Source organism: Thamnophis elegans, chromosome 9 (genome assembly GCF_009769535.1).
Source record: "Thamnophis elegans isolate rThaEle1 chromosome 9, rThaEle1.pri, whole genome shotgun sequence".
NCBI lineage: Eukaryota > Metazoa > Chordata > Lepidosauria > Squamata > Colubridae > Thamnophis > Thamnophis elegans.
This window is the reverse complement of record NC_045549.1, coordinates 49361345-49383516: the sequence shown is the minus strand read 5'-3', so window position 1 is coordinate 49383516 and position 22172 is coordinate 49361345. Positions and strand designations below refer to the sequence as shown.

Sequence of the window (22172 nt, the reverse complement as noted above, 5' to 3'; positions counted from 1 at the left end):
ATATGAATATCTATTTGAAGACTGCCTTGCCCAAAAGGAAAAGTCAATCATCTAAATTGGCTGGGTGGCAAATAAATAGCAGCTATATTAACTCCGATGGAATATTACAGAATACCCAGTGCTAAATAAATGTACTTAAAAGAAAGTTGAGCAGATTTCTTGCAAGTGGTCCTTTTTTATTTTAAAAAAATGGTTAAGAATTTAAATCTTCCTGTAATCCCCATTACTATACCAAATGATCTTAAAATATGAAATTAAATAGAATTAAAGTTTAAACAATTCCCAACCATAGAATAAAATTTAAATGAATGTTGGAGATAATAAAAAAATGCTGGTATATTTTGTTCCCATTTGCTTTTTCTTTTAAAGCAAAGGAAATATACTTAAAGCTTTAGAATTTCTGCTTCTATTAAAATTAAAGTTAGTCCAACACACTGGTTGTGTTACATTAATGTAAAATGAAATGTTGTTTCAAAACCAACTTGCTTGCAAGTAATTTCATTAGGAAACCAAAGCAAGTTTGGGAAACATTCAGCAGTGTACAACAAATAAACAATGAACATTTGTTATGAAAATTGTGGCTGTCAGTTTATGACTAGCACTAATTCTATTTATTGAAAACAGGGAGTCAGACTACATTTTATATTGGAAAGACCCTTTATTCATTTCTGCCATATCTGTTATAAAAGTAGTTGCAACTTAAAATGTAATACTTTGAAGCAATAACAAGCAAAAACTGCAGCATGCTGAAAAAGTTTTGATTCATATCACTTGTTTTTATGTGCAGTTAATCCAGGTTGGATGATAATGCAGCAAAAATCAAACATGATTAGGAAGTAAATACCCTGCTGTCAATAGCATATTTAAGTAGAATCCAGGTGTAGATCATGCTTAACATAATGTTAAATTCTGGTTTAGTGTTACAAGCTTTGGACTAGTGTGTTTTCCCTTCTTTTCTCTAGTTTAGGATAGGTAAACTAAGCTCTACCATATATGTCATTTAACTGATAATGTTTTAATCTCCTGTTTACACAACAAATAGTCATCTCTGTTTCCTGTATTACAGTGCAAAGGCTCTTTTCTTTAATGAAATTTAACACGTCAAATTATGTGGATAATTTTGCTCTAAGCTAATTCTTGAGTAATTTTTTTTTAACTGGAAGCCCATAATAAAGTTAAAAAAAGATTTTATTTTCAGTGCAAAATCCTTTTTAAGATTATATGTAAGCCCTTTCAAGTTTTAAACTATTTGTGAATCTTTTTCTTGGAAAATATAACTTGGTAAGTAAAAATGATAGATTATATTGGAAAAAATAAAACCATGGCATTCCTTCTTATAGAAGAAGGAGTAGCCGAGCCTGAGGGAAAAGTGAAAAGAGGGATCATCCTAAAATCACTATGTAGCCACAAATGAACTATGCCCAACTCCCGTTGGTTTACCCTCAGTCCACAGCTAAACAGCCATACTAGTCATAATGGATCTTTTCACAAAAATGGCTCACTTCATCCCTTGTAAAGGGTTGCTTACTGCCAATGAAACAGCTCAGCTCTTTTTGAATGACATCTATTGATATAAAGGCAAGGTCTCTAGAGTAGTCTTCACTAGAGGAAGTCAACTTGCTTCCAAATTTTTGAGGGCACTGTTCCCACTTTTGCATGTTCAGATTATCTTGTCTTCATCCCACTACTCTGGAATGAATGGCAAGGCAGAGAAAACAAACCAACTCTCCAGCAATGTTTAAGATGTTACTGCAGCTACAGCCAAGATAACTGGTTGTCATTACTGCTGTTGCCAGAATTTTCATATAATAACTCTCTCCACATATCAATTGCTGTGATCCCCTTTCAAGCCTTGTATGGTACACATCCTAGAGTTCTACCAGAGAACTCAAGGTAGGAAGAGTCCATCCCAGAGTTGTGGATTTTTGCAAGAGCATCTGGCTGCACAAACTCTGTTGAAACTGCAGCTAGAACAAGTTGAAGCCTGCAGACATCCATTGACAGGAAGGCCCACTGAGAGCTGAAGAAGCCAAGTCTGGCTCTCTATCTATCTGAACAAGACCATCTAAGAAACTGGATGCTAAATTTCTGGGACCCTTCAAGGTCATCTAGCAGATCAGTTCTGAAGCATTTAATTCCACCCCCACTGCAGGGAGGTGGAACTGATTAAATGGTTCCGCCCCAGGCGCCTGATGGACCTGCTGGGATTTCAGAAGGAGCTTGGAGAGATACCTGACTTCCTTGCCCACAATCCGACAGAATCCTTGGTCGCCGCCTGGAATATAGCGGCGACTAAGGCACTGGATCGGATTGCGCCTTTGCGGCCTCTCCGCAGCAGTGGGTCCAGGAGGGCACCTTGGTTTACCGAGGAACTCTGGGAGATGAAGCCCCAAAAGAGATGCCTAGAGCGACGTTGGAGGGCTAGCAACTCCGAATCCGACCGAACACTATTAAGAGCCTTCATTAGGACTTATTTAGTGGTGATACGAGCGGCAAAATGTGCACATTTTTCCGCTCTTATTGCGTCCGCAGAATCCCGCCCAGCCGCCCTGTTTAGGATAACCTGCTCCCTCCTGAAAGGGGAGGATGCAGGAGAACCCTTACAGGGAAGGGCTGAGGAATTTGTTCAGTTTCTGTCGGACAAAATCACTCAGATTCGGACAGATCTTGACTCCACTTGGACAGTACCAGCGGAGATGCCGAGGGAGGGTCTTGATCTAATTTCTTGGAATGAGTTCCAGCTTGTCACCCCTGAGGAAGTGGACAAGGCCATGGGAGCGATGAGTGCCTCCACCTGTTTACTGGACCCGTGCCCCTCCTGGCTGGTTTCGACCAGGAGAGAGGTGACAAGAGGCTGGCTCCAGAGGATTGTGAACACCTCTCTTCAGGAGGGATCTTTCCCGCAACCTCTGAAGGAAGCAGTGGTAAGACCCCTCCTTAAGAAGCCTTCTCTGGACCCAGCTATCCTTAACAACTATTGTTCGGTCTCCAGCCTCCCTTTTCTGGGGAAGGTTGTTGAGAAGGTGGTGGCCCTTCAACTCCGACGGACGTTGGATGAAGCAGATTATCTAGACTCCTTTCTTTTGCATCTTGGAGCGAAAGGAGAGGACGCGACAAGAGGTGTAGCAAGGCAGTGACCTTTATTCAAAGCATAGTAACAACGATTCAACGTGGCGTGGTTCGCGCCAAACATTTATACCCCCAAGTTTGAACAATGAGCCAATAGGGCGTCGAGTAGCTCAACCAATCGGGGAGAGGGTTAAACCGGCTCCGCCCAAGAACCAATCAGAAAGGGAGACCTTACTTCCCGCGCTAGTATTCAACACCCCTCCCCCCCTAGTCAAGGTACCCTTAGGAAGGGCAAACATAGTCTTGTAGATAGGTGGGACGGTGACGCTCTCGTCCCGACCTTCGTAATTCCCCAGCGGTTTTCGTCGAGGGGGAAACCGCCGGCGGAGGCGTGTCCGTGGCGGGGCGGTGAGTCTGCGGCGCGGCCCCAAGAGATGGTGCTGGCCCGGGGCCCCGTGCCCAGTATCCATTTGTCCAAGGTGGCATCTCTGTGGCAACAGGAGTGTCCGACAGTGGCCCCCTGCAATCTGGTTGGGATGTGGATTCAGAGTCTCGATAAGGGCTTCGCGGAAAGGAATAGCCGGATGAGGCACGTCTGTCCGAAAAGTCGGCTTGTCCCCCGTTCCCCGAATGGAGACAGTCCGTTGGGGAAAAGGTCATCAAGGGTAGCTCACGCTGAGAGCGAGTGTCTGAGAGGCTCGGGCCGTCTGCTTCCGCGGGGAGGCGTCGCCTTAACTGGTCCAGGTGGCGCCTCCATTGTGTTCCGTCGGCCAGACCGGCCCTAAAGGAGCAGGGGCCAGTCAGAGCTGTGATGGTTGCGGGAACCCACCGTGGATCCCCGGAAAAGGAACGGGCCCATACGGGATCCCCTAACTTAAACGTATGGGAAGGAAGGGCCCCTAGGTTGCTCGGCAGATCCCCTGCGTAAAGTGGATGTAGCCTATCTAGGGGGGTTCGCAATCTCCTTCCCATCAAGAGCTCCGCAGGACTTTTATTAGTCGTTGGGCAGGGTGTAGAGTGCTGGCTCAAGAGATACGCCGCCACTCTTTCCTGCCAGTCGCCCTGGTCCATGCGGCCCAAGGCTTCTTTGGCTGAGCGAACTGCGCGCTCCGCCCGGCCGTTACTAGCTGGATGATAAGGGGCTGTGGCTGCGTGTCTGATTCCTTGTTCGGCCAGGAATTCTTGGAACGTGGTGGAGGTAAACTGGGGCCCATTATCTGAGACTATCACATCCGGTAGCCCATGTGTGGCGAACATCTTACGAAGGGCCCTCACTGTACTCTCTGCTGTAGTGGAGGTCATGATTACCAGCTCCACCCACTTGGAGTAAGCATCGACTACTATCATAAAAGTTCGGCCGTGGAAGGGGCCAGCGAAGTCAATGTGTAAACGGGACCATGGGCCTCTAGGAATTTCCCACTCCCGGGGGGCGGCTATGGGAGGATTCGGCCTAGAGTTTTGACATATCCTGCATCGACCTACATAATCTGCAATTTCCGAATCTAGCAAGGGCCACCACACATAGCTGCGGGCTAAAGCTTTCATTCGCGCTATGCCTGGATGGTTTTTATGAAGTGCAGGCAGGATTCGTGCCCGCAGGGCTGTGGGGATCACTACCCTATCCCCCCAGACAAGACAACCCCCATGAAGGGCAAGTTCGGCTTGTCGTGCTTTAAACGGTCGGAATCCTTCCGCTACCCTTTCCGCGGGCCAACCCCTCAAAACCCATGAAGCTACTTGGGATAAGACCGGGTCAGCCTTTGTACAAGCTGCGACATCCGCAGCAGAGACGGGGAGGTCAGATTCAGCAATGGACAAAATAGAGAGAGAAGGCACGTGGGCTGTGTCCGTCTGTGGCAAGGGGCAACGGCTCAGGGCGTCTGCGTGCCCTAGCTGCTTACCCGGACGGTATAACAGCGTATACGAATACGCCGTTAAAAACTCAGTCCAGCGTGTCATGCGGGGAGACAAAATGGGGGGGGTTGGCTTGTCGCCTGCTAGTAGCCCCAGGAGCGGCTTGTGATCCGTGACAAGGGTGAAATTCCTACCATAAAGGTAGTCATGGAATCGCTTAATGCCGGACACTGCAGCCAGGGCTTCTTTATCGATTTGGCTGTAGTTCCGCTCCGTTGAAGAAAGTGTCCGGGAGTAGAAAGCTATGGGGGCCTCTGAACCATTCGGGAGGGCATGGCTCAGGACCGCCCCTATACCATAGGGAGAGGCGTCGCATGTCAAGACTAGGGGCATCTTATCGCTATATTGAATTAAGACTGCCGATGAAGTTAAAATATCTTTTATAGCCGCGAACGCGTGCGCTTCACGGCTACCCCATTTCCAGGCCGCTGACCGGTCAAGCAGTCGATGTAGCGGTTCAGCTAGCGAGGCCTTGTGGGGAATAAAAGGGGCATAAAAATTTAACAGCCCCAGGAACGCCTGCAATTCCGCCCTAGAGGTGGGTGCAGGTGCGTTTTTAATGGCGGCAACTTTGGAGGGAGTGGGGTGGATGCCTTGTGCATCGATGAGAAATCCCAAAAATTCTACTTGGGGAACAGCAATTTCACATTTGCTGCGCTTTAGTTTCAGTCCTGCCTCCCTAAAACGTGTAAGAACCTCCCGCAGTATTTTCAGGAGTTCCGAGTGGCTAGGGGCTGCGACCAGGACGTCGTCAAAGTAAGGAACGACGCCGGGGAGCCCATGGAGCAACCGCTCCATAAGGCTCTGAAATATCCCCGGGGCAACCGAAACGCCGAATTGGAGACGGCGGCAACGGAAAGCCCCGCGGTGGGTGACGATGGTCTGGGCTGTAGCCGCGTCATCGTCTACGGGGAGCTGCTGGTAGGCCTGTGCCATATCTAGCTTGGCGAAAATACGGCCTTGCCCTAAGGAGTGGAGTAGATGTTGCACTACGGGAACGGGATATGGATTTGCCTGCAGGGCCAAATTGATGGTCGACTTATAGTCGGCACATATTCTCACCGATCCGTCGGGTTTGACCGGGAGTACTATGGGAGTTTCCCAACGGGCATGATCTACGGGCTCAATTACCCCCTGCTCTATAAGCTTATCAAGTTCAGCATCTACCTTTGCTCTCAATGCGAGGGGGACCCTGCGTGCCTTCAGCCTAATGGGCGCGACCTGGGGATCGAGGCAAAGGGAAATGGGGGTGCCCTTATAACAGCCCAATCTCCCATCGAACACATCTGCAAACTCGTCTAACACACTATCTACGGTGCGGGGAACTACCCTGTGCACCCCTTCTATGGTGAGACCCAAAGCGGGGAACCAATCCAACCCAAGAAGAGCGGGCAGGTCATTCCTAACAATTAAAACTGGAAGTTTTCCTTTAAAATCTCCGTATTCCACCCGGATGTGGAATATTCCTGCCGTGGGAATCCCATTTCCCTGATAATCTAGAAGGGAAACCCCAGCGGGGCGCAATTTACTCTGGGGAACCCTGGGGCAAAGGCGGGAAAACAAAGCCCAAGATAGAAGGGAACGGGAAGACCCAGAGTCCACCTCCATTCGGCAAAGCTGACCTTCGAGACGGACGACGGTGCTAATTTTGCGATGGCCGGCGGGAACGTGAGAAGCCTGGTAGACCACGCAGTCGGCACTGGAGGGCTGATAGGTTGAATGGCAGTCCTCAGCTCGCCTCGCAGAACGTGGTTGTTGGCGGCCTTTCAGTGCCTGGCGCTGGTCGCTGGGCTGCATAAACGATGGGGCTGGCACGAGAGCCCGGCAGACCCTGGCGAGGTGTCCTTCTCCTCGGCAACGGCGGCAGACGGCAGAACGAAACGGGCAGGATGCGCGGCTATGGCGACCGCCGCATCCGCGGCAAGGAGCGTTGGAGGCTAGCTGAGTGGGCGTCGGTGGTTGCTGGTGTGGCCTCCGCTTTGGTTGCGTCCTCATTTGTCCGACGGTTTCCTCCTCCTCATCTTCCGAAGGAGAGGGGTCGTCGACGAGGTTCGTCTGGGTGGAAGGCGCTGCAGCGGTTTGCGCGGGGGTTTTCAGCTGGAGGCGTTCGATGTCGGCCGTGGATTGTTCAGAGAGCTCTGCTGCTCGTGCGGTCTCCACGGCTTGCACCAAGGTAATTTTGTGGTTCCGGAGCATACGGCTGCGCAATTGCACGTCGCGGACCCCGCATACAAACTGCTCCACGAGGTTCTCCTCCAGGTCTGCGAAATCGCACTGAGCGGCCACTGTGCGCAAAGCCTCTAAAAACTGGCTGATGGATTCGTTGGGCTTCTGCACTCGGCGGCGAAAAGTAAAACGACGTGCGATCAGAGAAGGTGAGGGGGCGTAATGATCCCTCAGCCTGGACATCAGCTCGTCCCACCCAAGTTTGTAAGCTGGCCTCGGGGCGGCCAGAGCTCTCGCAGAGGCAAACATGGAAGGCTCACAGCAGGACAAGAAGAAACTACATTTCTCCTCGTCGGTCTGTGCCCGGTTCTTCGATGCGATTAGGTAACACTCGAAACGCTCCATGAAACCGTCCCATGATTCTCCGGCAGATCCAAACGGCGCGAAGGGAGGAAGCGATGATGCCATTATGGTATGAAGCCAGAGAGGGAAGAAGACGGCAAAGAAAATTTTGCGTTCGCTGCCGGAGTTCTCAGCCTGAGGAGCGGATTCGTGCTGCTTCAGACGCGGTGGCAAGCTGGCTTGTTCTCCTCCGTGGTCGCGGGAATCTTATCCCACCTTCGTCGCCAGTTTTGCATCTTGGAGCGAAAGGAGAGGACGCGACAAGAGGTGTAGCAAGGCAGTGACCTTTATTCAAAGCATAGTAACAACGATTCAACGTGGCGTGGTTCGCGCCAAACATTTATACCCCCAAGTTTGAACAATGAGCCAATAGGGCGTCGAGTAGCTCAACCAATCGGGGAGAGGGTTAAACCGGCTCCGCCCAAGAACCAATCAGAAAGGGAGACCTTACTTCCCGCGCTAGTATTCAACACTTTCAGTCTGGTTTCAGGCCTGGATACTGCACCGAAACTGCCTTGGTCGCGCTGATCGATGATCTCTGGCGGACCAGGGATAGAGGACATTCCTCTATCCTGGTGCTCCTTGACCTCTCAGCGGCCTTCGATACCATCGACCATGGTATCCTTCTGCGACGGCTGGAAGAGGTGGGAGTGAGAGGCACCGTTTTATGGTGGTTCTCCTCTTACCCCTCTGGCAGGTTGCAGTCGGTGTTGGTTGGAGGGCAAAGGTCGACCCCTAGGCCCCTTAAATATGGGGTGCCACAGGGTTCAGTCTTGTCCCCTCTCCTATTCAATATCTACATGAAGCCACTGGGTGAGTTCATTCGTCGGCACGGGATTAAATACCATCAATACACGGATGATCCACAGCTGTATCTCTCCGCCCCGTGCCAGCTCAGCGTGGCGGTGGAAGTGATGTGCCAGCGCCTGGAAGCTGTCAGAGTCTGGATGGGAGTGAACAAACTTGCACTCAATCCTGACAAGACTGAGTGGCTATGGATGTTGCCCCCCAAGGACAGCCCAGATAGTCCATCCCTAAGCCTGGGAGGTGAAAATTTACACCCCTCAGAGAGGGTCCGCAACTTGGGGGTCCTCCTGGATCCGCAACTGACATTAGAACATCACTTGGCGGTGACCAGGGGGGCCTTTGCCCAGGTTCTCCTGGTGCACCAGTTGCAGCCCTATTTGGATCAGGAAGCACTTCAAACGGTCACTCACGCCCTCGTCACCTCAAGACTTGACTACTGTAACGCACTCTACATGGGGCTGCCCCTGAAAAGTGTTCGGAGACTACAACTGGTCCAGAATGCAGCCATGCGAGCGATACTGGGTATACCAAGATACACTCATGTTACACCTATCCTCCGCGAGCTGCACTGGCTCCCTATCGGTCTCCGAACCGATTCAAGGTGCTGGTTATTACCTTTAAAGCCCTACATGGCCTAGGACCCGGACCGTCTTCTGCCGCATACCTTCCAACGGCCGATAAGATCACACAGGGTGGGCCTTCTCCGGGTGCCGTCAGCCAGACAATGTTGGCTGGCGACTCCCCGAGGGAGGGCCTTCTCTGTAGCCGCTCCAACCCTATGGAATGAACTACCCCCAGAGATCCGGACCCTTCCCACTCTCACGGCCTTCCGAAAGGCCATCAAAACCTGGCTATTCCGACAGGCCTGGGGCTGTTGACCTCATGACTGAGGTCCAGCCTCAACCAGATTGAGTGCATGATGTGGTTTTTAATCTGTTTTTCTCTGTCTTTTTAATTTTATTTTTTTTAAATGTATTTGCTGTAAGCTACCCGGAGTCCTTTGGGATTGGGCCACTTATAAATTTATTAAATACTTAAAATACTAATACTTAAATTGGCAGATATCACCCTCCATGAAAGTGCATCCAGTTTTTCCACTGATCCTTGTTGGTCAAAGATAACCCCCCTAGCACCTTATGCTCCCAGGACCCACTCTCATTGTTTGTAATTGTGAAAGGAGAAAATGAATACCAAGTATAAGAAATCCAAGATTCTAGGCAAGTAGCAAAAGCACACAGTATACGATCCATTTTGAAAAGGTATTCAGAATCTCAATGAACTGGGACAATGCCAGGTATGTCTATGCCCCCAGATTTGATTCAGCATTTTCACCATTTTCTGACCAAGCTGCCAGCTTCCCCACTTCACCATGTGAGGACTCTGTAGCTGAAAGGATTAACCAGCTTCAGTAGGCATATCCAGGGGAAGCAGAATGATGCCATGGAAAAAGGGGGAGACTATTTTTGAAGGGGAGGCTGGTGTCGGAAAAGGAATGACAGAACCAGGGGCAGGGGTAAAAAGAGGAATCCGCCTAGAAATCCTATATAGCCACAAATGAACTAAGTCTAACTCCCCCCCCCCCTTCACTACCATTGACCGTTATCTAACTCTAACCAAGTGCTGAACATTAGTTGAGAAGATTCCTGTGTGTGGGCTTTTAGCAATAAATCAGTTAAATTGAACCTTCACATATGAACCTGGTCTTTCACACATAACATTCCTTTAGTGATGCTGTTTTCTTTTTATTATTTATTTTATTGAAGCACATAATTTTTTTTTATTGGACTGCTGTTTTTCTTGCTTAATTCCACTTTTTAAGATAGTTATTGAAGTTAATTTTTATCAGATCCCTTTTGGTGATGAATAGAGATATTTATTGTAAATTTTACAAACCAATCTTTTAAAATTCCAAGTATTTTTGAAAATTGTGTCTCTGGGACCCAATTTTAAAACATCTATGGTGTAGATGCAGATGAATACTTTAAAATAATTGATCAGTAATATGTAAAACACTTTTTGCTTTTATCCTTTGAAGAAGATACGTTACACTAGAGATACTAAAGTCTAATCTACGCAGTAATACTAGCATTTAATTTTGGGAGGAGATCTTAGTTTAAGTTACTCAGTTTGATTTAGTATTTTGTGGGAAGCAGGCCAGGAAATGATAAGTTTAAAAAATCATAGATTACTATATGTGTTATAAATTGCTCTAACAAATTAAAAATCACATTACGGGGGTTATAACCATTTCTAATTTCAAAACCTCCATTTACCTATCTTACAATGTAGAATATATTTTAGGCAGATATAGATACAGGTGTATGTATGTATGCATGTATGTATGTACATTGCTTCTTGTTTACCTGTAATATTTAAATGAAAATGGAATCTGATTCAGATGTATCACCAAGCTTTTTAGTCTACGGAAAGGTAAAAGTAGGAAAAGGAGATTGAACATTTACATTTGTTCATACTTCTCTGATAAATTTTGACTTCATAATATTGTTTTAATTATAAAATATCAGGTAATTTAATACAAAGGAACCCTAAGAAGTCAAATCTATGAATAACTACAAATATTTTCTTCCTTTAAGGGGAAAAAAGTTGATACTGTACCTATATTGCAGCATAGGCATTTGACCAACTTAGTTAGATACACACTATGAACTTTATTAAACTTGTGCAATGCTATGTTATTTCCTCAGAAGCAAAATTCACTGGGATTAAAAAGGCTTTTTCTTAGCGAGCTACATATAAGAATGTAACTTTAATTTCTGGGTGATTTGAAGCTTTGTGCTGTCAGTTTGCCAAAGATCTCTATTCCCACCTATCTATTAGTAGGGATAGAATTTGGAAATATGGTATTACTAAGATTAAAGTACTTTCTGATGCTCCTATATTTTGATTGAAAGCAGTCGCTATTTATGGAAGGTAATATTAGAATTGCCTGTTTCCCTTTCCCTCAATAGGATATTCTTCTAAATGCCAGGAACAACACTTTTTTTAGAGTTATTATCAATGTACTATTTTACAGAATTGACCAAAAAATGTCTGGAGGCCAGAATGGATATGAGTTAAGTGAAGCCAAAGCTATTATGAATGAATTGAAGTCTATCCAAAAAGCTATAAGCTCTGGTGAAAAAGAAAAGCAAGATTTAATGAAGGTATTTATATCATTTTTGTTCAGCATTTGTAGTGGTGGTCTTTTGGGAATGAGGGTACATTAGGCCCTAAGAACCATCATAATAAGTAAGAGAGGTAGTATTTAAGATCTTACTAAATTTGTATAAAAGAAAAAAAGAGAGAGATTAAGTTACAGAACTGGATCTTGGAAATGGGATATGTGTATTTTAGTATCTCCCATACATTTGATAGGGTAGAGATATTTTGACTGTGTTGCTTTATTGAATACAGAGTTATGAGCAGATCTTTTTGCCTTGTAAAATGTTTGCTAATTGCCATTTTCATTTCCAGGCTTTGGAAGCCATTGCAAGTTAGTACTGACATAGCTAACTCAGTGGTGGGATCCTGCCAGTTTAACAACCGGTTTGGTGATTGTGTGTCACACACTTGTGCACTCCGTGTGCACATGTGCCTGACGCACACTCTCCGCATGTGCGCAGTTTTAAGAAAACTTACCTTCCGCATTACGGCTGGGGAGTAACATAACTGAGGCGCAGCAATCTATTCTGCTGCGCGAATCAGCTGAGAAGATATAGGTCAGTAAAGCGCACGGGTGGGTGGACCCATTTGATTGTTGGTTCACTCCCAGCTGATCGCCGGAGCTACCAGTTTGCCTGAATCTCCCTGGTGGAATCCCACTCCATGCTTAACTAAAGTTTCTCACCATGCCTTTTGAAATAACTTGTTTGAGAGACAGAGAGGAGAATTCATGCACCAAGTTGTCTTTCACAATAGATATGGTAAATGTTGATGAACAATTATAGGATATTCCTTTCTAAACTGTTCTGTCTCTCTCTTGCCTTCACATTTCGTGCTGTGTGTTGTTGTATTTTTGTAACAACAAAGCTGCAATGATGTGATGTTGTTGTTCTCAGAGCCTTGCAAAGTTGAGAGAAAGATTCCTTCTTGGTCAAACTATTGCCCAATCAGAATCAGACTTGAGATGCAGCCTGGCACATTCCCAACAGTCTCTCTCTAAGCAAACTTTGGATGCGGGGTCTCAGACAGACATTTCTGGTGATGTATGTTTTTCCTATTATTTAAAAATGGGGATAAAAAAAATAACTATGGAACACTCTTGAAGAGATCTAAGTCAAATGTTAGTCAATATCTCAAGAACATTGTAGAGAATGCCTTTCATATTTCACTCTCAAAAGGCACTCCTTTCTTTGCCCTGCAGAAATTCTACCAAGTGATAGGGATGGTGTCAGATTTTCTAGATAGGATATTTGGAATGTGGTTTATCTACAAATCGTACCTATGTCATTATCATTAATAAGCAGAACTAGAATAGATTTTTTTGGTTTGTAATTTTTTTCCTTGTGTTTTCTCAGACATAAATTTTATTCTAGAATATTAATTGTAATCCAAGTTGGTTTTAATTTGGCAAAGTAGATATAACAGTCATATTAAAAACTTGCATTTTTTTCTTATTCGCAAGGAACTAAACCTTTACTATACTATGGAACACGTCATCATCTTCTATTATTTATTTTAAGTCAAGAATTTCATTGGACATCTTCCCTCCCCTTCAATGCCTTCTTCTCCCCTCCCCTTCTTGGCTTCCTGATATCCTAAATTTAGATTAACAATGTGAGATTCAGTCTAACCACATCTCCCTCTCCCCTCCAAGTTTTGTTAGACCTTATTGGTATCACATTCCAAAAACATTTTAATTTAATCTGAAGTCATTTTTGAAGTCATCTAAAACATTATGTCAAATAGGTCTTATACAAAATGACATGTATTCATTGAATATTGATGTATATAAATATAAGTGAACCTTATTTATTTTTTCTCCAAAAAACAATGATCAAACCCCAAAGTCCAATTTTAAAAAGTCCAATTTAGTCACTTTAAAATATCTCTCAGTGACTCGAATTATTGCCATAGGTTTATATTCACAAATGTTTTCCAAACTTTGGTCTATTTCTTAAGGTGGAGTCATAAAAGGCTCAGTGAATGATTGTACTAGGATTTTCTTAGAAGCAGCCCATACTTAAATGTGGTTTTTAACAATTTCAGTCTCATTGAAGTCCTCCTTTGAGCTTCATCGATCTCTTAAGTTCTGAGTTCAAAGTGCTAAGCAACAACTTGGGATTAAATGGAGGTTCAAAGTTGGCCTTAATAGAACTGTATCTTCTTCTATTAAAATATATCCTAAGATTATTTAGTAGTAATAAACATATATTCTTTTAGAAAACATTTGAATTAGCCATTGAGCTGACAAAACAGCAATTAGTGTTTTGAAATGTGTTTCTATTTATTTAGCTAAATAAATTGAATTATTTCATGTATTCTTAATGATATATGCTGTGAGATGGTGATTCTTTCAACAGGTCAGTGTAAAGAACACGGCCAATTTAGCTGAAAAGGTCAGATTGAGTCTTCAGTATGAAGAAGCTAAAAGAAGGTAAAGAAAGTGTTTATTTCTTTGTTACAATATACATTTTGTATCTCAGTCTATAAAGCCATGTAGCCAATATAATGCTTGCAGTGACATCTACTGGATGAATCTCTTGAAAACATAGCTTAATATTCTTATCAGGATCATTTATTTGTGTTTATTGGATAATTTGTTTTTGTATATTGGACTATTAGTGAATACTCAGAGCTATTTTGTTTCTACTAACAAAAGAATTGTAAGCAAAAGAATGTGAACCAAATTAAACAGCAAATTCAGGGAAACAGGTTATTACTAGCAGTTTCCTCACTTACAAAACAAACACTTTACACTTCAGAACTGCTTGTATGTTTAGGTGATAATAGGAAAATTAGGATATATAAACTAGTAGCTTTAAGAACATAATCTTAATTGTAATGACATAAAATGTAATCAGCAATCTTAAATTCAATACTGGAACCAAGATGCAAAATACATACTACATACTCAAAGGCAATGTCGGATCTGAATAAAGTGAGCTTTTCAACCTAAAAAGGAATCGCAATTGTTTATCAGATGACATGGGAAATCCTTATTGATACCTACAGAAATTGCAAATGATGAAAAAAACTGCTATTTGAAATGTTAAAAAGCAACAAAAAATGTTACTAGAACTCATAATTGAATCTTCAATCATGCTTTCAGTGACTGTTTGAAGTTGCAATAGCACTGGACAAATGTGGTTACCCCTGGTCCTTGGCCATCCCAGCACCCCTGCAGTTATGTGATCACAATCTGGGCATCTGGCAACCAGTTTGCACTTATGATCAATTGATGCACTCAATAAACACATGATTGCTATTTGCAACCTTCACTGCCATCCTCCTGAGAAAGTTAATTGGGGAGCTGGCAGGGAAGGTTACAAATCACTAGGATAAATATCCCCTCCCACACACTCTGCTCTAGACACCTCTGTGTTCATGCCATACCCTTCTGTGCCCTCCCTGATTCACACTGCTTTCTCATGCACCCTTGCCAATTCACTCTTGCTCAGTCTTCTCGACTCACTTTTGTAAATAACTCAAAGGGGCGAACATGCATCATTCTCCTTTCTCCTTCTATTTTCCACACACAACAATCCCGTGAGGTGGGTTGGGCTGAGAGAGAGTGACTGACCCAGAGTTACTGAGTCAGTTTACAGTCTCCTAGAATTTAGGCCAGCACTTCAATCATAATACCAAATTGATTCTGCTTGTCACAAACCAGTTGCAAAGCCCCAAATGGTGATCATGTAAATGTGATCATGTGAATGTGTAAAATGCCTGCCAGTTGCAAAGTGCCTGAATATCAATCATGTAAACCGCAAGGGTGCCACATGAGTTTTCAATCCAAAGATTGGTTGTAAACTTGCTTTTTCAGTGCTGTCATAACTTTGAACAGTCATTACATGAAGCGTATCATTTACATTACAATAATGTAAACGATACTGCATAAATGATACTTTCAGTTCACCATCTTTTTTCTCATCACATTAATAAATTGAGAATATTGTTTCCAAAAGGCTTCAGGAAGCCTTCAACATCCTATTCAAAACATATCAATGGTTCAAATATACATAGAAATCTGCCATTCAAATAAAATTTGGAATTGACAAGCAGTGTCAGTGAAGAAGACTTGAAAACTTAATTCAGTGATCAAGTACAATATTAAAGGCAAGTCATCTAATATAAGATGCTAAGAAGCATGCTCTGGTAGCTGGAGAGATTATCAATCAGTAACAGTTACTGATAAATAACATTTTAAAGAAGAAAAAAACTATTTGAGACACCATCCCACCTTGCATGTCACTGAATAGTAATCAGGGTTATTTCTAGCCAAGCTTAGCTAAATATGAACCATTGATAAAATGAAATACACCTGATTCATTCCATCAGTATGGGCCTTTATTTAGCAAGCCAGAATGGTTTTATTTCTTTCCATGTTAGTTGTATTTAGCTTTTAGAACTGCTGCTTAGCTATTTAAGAAATCAAAATAAGAAGCTGTAAATAGCACTATTACATTATAGACACCAACTTAAATGGCTTTAAAAGTGATTAGATAATCAATTGATTATAAATGCCTTAATGGTTACATTGCAACATATATTTCCTGTAATATCATTCATGAATAAGAATACTGGTGCACTCATGACCTTTTGTTACATTTAATCACTAGGGGGTCACTATGTAGATGGAATAGTGGATCAGATTTTTGGTTTAGTCTATGCGAACAACCCATTTTGTATTTTTATGCTGGGAAAAAATTGAAACATTATCTCTTTAGGAGAACATTCCATAAAATGAATGTCAGAGAAGGCTGACAGCTGCTATTTTCATGTGGTAGTAATTATAAAATGAAACCCATTGTTCATTAAAAGTTTTCATTGTCTTGCAATTAAAACCTTATCAATTGGTAAATCACTTTGTAATAAAACCAACCATCATGTGAATAATGCACTTCCCTCGACTCTTAGGAACTTATCAAGAGTTCTTATTTTTCCTGTCCCTAATTGTTAACTAAGATAGCCCTGGACAGATCAGATTATAGATCTAGTTTGGTGCAGTAGTTAAGGTGCCAGGAGTTCTAGTCTAGTTCTAGTCCCACTTTAGACATGAAACCTCACTGGAGAACTTTAGGCCAGACACAGTCTCTCAACCAACTCAACTCATAGCATTGCTGTGTTGTGTATTTTTATGTATAAAAATTATAAAGGTGATATAAAATCAAATAAATAATACATGATACAAATTTGATTCATTCACTTCATCCTCTGGACTTTAACTCCACCAACTCTCTATACTACAGTGAAAAACTTGATCAGAATTAAGGATGTTACATGATATGTTTATTTAAAATATTTTTATATATTGTCTTGCTAGAAAAATGAGGTATGATGGCTCAGTGGCTTAATGAAAATGTATATGGTCTCTGCTCTGGTGGTTCAAGTCTTAGCACTGTATGGTGAGTCAGCTCCCATCACTCACCTCAGTTCTCCCCACCTAGCAGTTCATAAGAATGTTCCATGCAAATAGATAAAGAGGTACCACTTCGGTGGGGAGACAAGCCGGCACTTCATGCAACAGTTAAAATCCTGCTGAGACCGAACTTTCCAGGTTGCGACACCCATTCACGAGGTGGAGGGAGAGGACCTTGGATGGTGCTGCAGGAAAAGCCACTTGTATTTCTTTCTGGTATAAAGCTAGCTCACCCTCCTCTGGTTCACCAAAGCACACAAGTGTGTACCTAACAGAGCTGGTAAACAGGCAGCCAAACTACTATTCTGCATTAGCATTGTAAAAATGCCATATGCTAAATAAATAACCAGAAAAATAATTAGAAATGCTGTGCATGATTTCGGCCTGCATTTGTTAGACTTCATATAATACAGGTCCTACTATATTAGTGAGCTCCTGAAAGTGGAGGAGGCAAGACCTTCTGGCTTTTCCTTTGTTTTTGTCCTATTGAAGTCCTTGTTTTTCTGTTCTTTGTGTCTGTTTCTTTTAGAATGGCAAACTTAAAAATAGAACTTTCTAAGTTAAAAAGTGAAGCTTGGCCTGGGGCACTGGAAATTGAGAAAGAAAAGTTGATGCTGATAAATGAAAAGGAAGAGCTTCTGAAAGAACTTCAATTTGTCACCTCATGTAAACGCACACAAGATGAATTGAAGCATTTAGAAGCAGAAAGGAAGAGACTGGAAGAGGAACTATCTACGAAAAGCACACCTAGTGATGAACTTACAGAGAGGTATAGAAAAAAATCTTTTCCCTCTATCATTTATTTATTCCTTCATCTTAACCTTTATACTTACTGGAGAACCTGAGTTGTACCCTAATGGGCCATTGTCTTTCAGTAGCTGTTCTATGTACATTTTAATTAAATTTAAAATTAGTCTAGTGGGCAGTAATACAGAAAGACCTTCACACTGTGACAGAATTCACAGAGTTCATATTATTTCAAGCTCTCTGTTGTTCTTCATTTGCGACCAGCATGAAAATAGCAAATCCTGATGTTAAATAGCTGAAGGAAGTCATCAGAGTGTAATATATCATTGACAAGTTTTGGGATAATAGCTGAGACCTTATGAACTTCTTACTGCAAATATTATTCTCATTGCTTCTGCACTGGAGCCACTTATGGTTGATATAGATGTTTTTCCACACCCTTGCAAAGCAGTTAACTAAATTCAGAAGGTGTATACTGTGGCAGCTGGACTCTATTCATTTATATCAATGTCCATACCGAGATGATTTAGCCTTCTAGAATACAGTATATATTTAAAAAGAAAATGGATTGGAAAACCATAGAATATTAAGAATTGCAGATTAGGTTTATGTTAATTAAGAACATGTTTATAAAACCTTAAGTACTGCATATAAATGTTTAACTTTTGATAAATGGGAGAGTGATGACTGTAGAAGTGTCACCTTTTATCTGCTGTGCCATTTTTGCACACTGATCATGCTCTTACAGAATACACCTTGGGTTTTTGCATTCTGTCTGTAAATGCAGCCTATTTCCTTCTATTTTCTGTTAGTGAAGAAAAGACAAGGAGTGGTTAGTGTGAACTTTATATACTTACTGTGCACAAATAAGATAGACATTTTAAATGTTGATTTAAACACATTTCTGGCTTGTTTGGACACAATAAATGTAATCCTGGGCTTGGATGTTATACCAAGCTGTCTAGTTTGTTTACCCACTTATATAAAGAGAAGGTTAATAAGCAACATGTAATTTGATCTCCTTGACTTGTTGATATGTAAAAACCAGAGGTGGGTTTATTATTTATTTATTTATAAAATTTATATGCCGCCAAATCCCGAAGGACTCCGGGCGGCTTACAAAAAAGAGAAAAAAGACACATAACGAACACATAACGAAAGAAAACAGTTTAAAATAGCAACACCTCATGCATTAATTCTAATCGGAGCTGGACCTCAACAGTGAGGTCAACAGCCCCAGGCCTGCCGGAACAGCCACGTTTATACAGCTTTCCTGAAGGCCATGAGAGTGGGTATGGTCCGGATCTCTGGGGGTAGCTGATTCCAAAGAGTCAGAGCAGCCACAGAGAAGGCTCTCCTCCGGGGGCCCACCAGCTGACACTGTCTGGCTGACGGCATCTGAAGGAAACCCAATCTGTGGGATCTTACTGGCCGCTGGGAGGTATAGGGCAATAGGCGGTCTCGAATGTACTCTGGCCCTAAGTTATGTAGGGCTTTAAAGGTGATAACCAACACCTTGAATTGGTTCCTACCTGTTTGACCCAGTTCGACCAAGTAGGTAGTAACTCAGCCAACCACACCCCGAACCGGTTCTATAGGTGGTGCCATCTTGTTTTTTGCTTCTGCGCATGTGCAGAAGCTATTTTTTTTACTACTGGGCATGCATGCGTAGAACACATCAAGTGATAGTAACAAAAGCTGGAACCCACTCCTGGTTAAGACATTATCCTTGGCTTACTGTATTTTCATGAGTTAAAGCTGAACATGGTAATTATAATTAAATAATTATAATTTAAAATTGTCATGAAATTTTAAAAACTGTGGTGAAATATGGCTTCTATGGCTGGTATCTGCTACCCTGTGTTTCCCCAAAAATAAGACCCAGTTTTATATTTTCCTTAGGATCCAAAATAACCACTAGGGCTTATGTGGGGGATGTCTTATTTTTTTCCATGTACAGGAGGTCCACTTCTTCTACTTACTCATAGCCACAATAGAGCAGGCAAGCTGAGAGATGGTAGGACGAAGTGGGTGGGTGGCCATGGGAAGCTCATCTTCACGCAGCAGCACTGGCAGCATATGAAGACAGAGGCACAGGGGGGAGGCACGTAATCTGGGTGGGACAGAGGCAAGAGAGATAGTGGAAGGAAGTGGGCAGCTGGCCATGGGAGACTTATCTTCGCATCTCTTGGCTTGCCCAAGGCCAGCACGGAGTGTCAGGATCACCTGCCTCCCCCCCCCCGTTTCTGCCTCCATCTGGTGCCAGTGCCATCATGTGAAGTCAAACCTTCCACAGCTGGCAGCCTGCTCTAGCCCACCTACTCTTGGCTTTCCTGTGGCATGGCCAGGTCGCTTCTGCCTCAGCCTGTTGCTTGAATAAGTAATCAACTCACCTGTGCTGCTGCCGGACATTGTTGCACCCCGCACCCTCGCTGCTGCTGATGCTGCCACACCCATCTCCCAGGCTGATGATGATGTTCACTAGGGCTTATTTTGAGGGTGGGGCATGCTTAGGCACATGCTTAAAAACCAGGAGTGGGCTTATTTTTGTGATAGGTCTTATTTCGGGAAACACGGTGGCAGTAGTATTGAGCTTTCTGACATTTCACTGTCACTGGGATCTTCAGAGGCAAGGTAGTCTTCTAGCAAAACAGGTAATTTTGCTTCTGAATGTGGAACTATGGCAGACTAAACATTCCTGAAAGAGTGGGATAGCATTGTGATGGATAACAGTGATCAGGCAGTGAATTTCTTTCACCAGATAAGGAAAGAAAGTGAGATCTCCCACTTTCACTCTGGACAGATGTTACAGGAACTGGGGTTTTTGTGGTGAACTCATGAATTGACCAGCTGGTAGCTGAAGCATTTCAGTCAAGCTCAAAGCTTTAATGCATCTTTTATGGACAGAAGGTTAGCAGAAGCTTCAGTTTCTTAAACAGTTTCAGTTGTGATCAATTTACAGCTAACAAGATTTTCTAAGCAGTAGGCTAAGAGAAATTCACTTGTTGAGTCAACATTTTTTCTGGGTTAAAAGGAAAAACCAGGTTTCAAAGATTTAAAATTTTTGGTGAAAGGATCCAATCCAAGGATTGGATGTAAGGAAGTTTAAAATGGAAAAAAAAGGTTAGTAATTTTTGATTATTATAAATAGGTTACTTTTTGATGAAAATGCTTTTGAACAAATTGAAATTAAAACATACAAACAGATCAGACCTTTATGGAAATTGATGGATTTTAGAAAACAGAAGATGAAGGTAATTTGAGCCAGAGGGGGATACTGACTATAACTATGGAATGCATTTGAGAGGAAAGTATTAAGAGCTGAGGAAGAAAAAAAAGGAAAATCATCTTTCTTTTGTAATAAGTCTTTTGAAAAAAAAAATGGGGGGATGATTAAGAGAGAACAGTGCACCGCTCACTTTTGACTCAGTCTGACTCTTCTGCTTGTTTCAGCTTTGCTTATCTTTCAGCTAATGAGATTCAAAACAGTTTGTGCATGAACACTTTCATTAGTGGAACAACTGGTTTCATGTGGTTTGTGCATAAATCGAAGCAACCATGCTTGGTCTGGATATGAATTGAAACAGTGGGTAAGAGCTAGAAGAATCTAATAACTTTGATGCCATTGATAATAAGGAAAGGAGTGAAATGGTTCCAACCATTCACATTTATTTTGTTTAGCACGGATTCTTTTCATCACATAGTCACAGGTTGCAGTGGTTGAAGGGAAGCAGAGGAAGAAAGACACAAGAAAAGGATCAGGAAGTAGATGGGTTGGTGAGATGCATTCAAGGACACTGTATTAATAGCTCTGCTGTGAGGTAAAGGAGGGACAGAAAGGAAGGCACTGGCCTAGTGGAATATGCCACAGTGATAATTTTTGAGACCATCAAGGAACAAATTGTATAAAATAAAACATATTTGCTCCATGTATTCTTCTTTCTGAACGATTTCCTTCTTTATGAGCCGTGGTGGCACAGTGGTTAGAATGCAGTACTGCAGACTACTTCTGCTGACTTCTGATTATCAGCAATTTGGCAGTTCGAATCTCACCAAGCTCAAGGTTGACTCAGCCTTCCATCCTTCCGAGATTGGTAAAATGAGGACCCAGGTTGTTGGGGACAATATACTACTCTGTAAACTACTTAGAGAGGGGCTGTAAAGCACTGTGAAGCTGTATATAAGTCTAAGTCTTAAGTATATAAAGAAGGGGTGATGTATTTCAGCATTGCCGACTCACCATGAAATAGTTTTTGAATCTTCAGGGTTTTGTTTAGAATGAAACTAGGAACAACAATATTGTTTCAAGCTTTTACTTCTTCCAACCTGCAGCTGGTCCAGAACAATTTCATAGAACCTCCAGATTGAAATTTGTTTCTTTAACTTTCAAAATAAGACACATCTTCTGCTTCATATACATTCCATCTTCAGCTCTTAGCAGATTAGCCCTGACCATGAAACGATGAGTTTTGTAGTCTCACTTAAG

At 42.8% G+C, this 22172-nt stretch overlaps 1 protein-coding gene across 2 annotated transcripts in view; it reads left to right on the top strand.

The window, feature by feature from the left end:
* The window catches only part of WWC2 (WW and C2 domain containing 2), a 153396-nt gene that overhangs the window by 79602 nt on the left and 51622 nt on the right, over positions 1-22172 (top strand). For both annotated transcript variants that reach the window (XM_032223804.1, XM_032223805.1), the window contains exons 6-9: positions 11393-11522; positions 12417-12563; positions 13881-13954; positions 17469-17708. In XM_032223804.1, coding sequence (XP_032079695.1) covers positions 11393-11522; positions 12417-12563; positions 13881-13954; positions 17469-17708 — 591 coding nt within the window. The remainder of the gene's footprint in view (positions 1-11392; positions 11523-12416; positions 12564-13880; positions 13955-17468; positions 17709-22172) is intronic.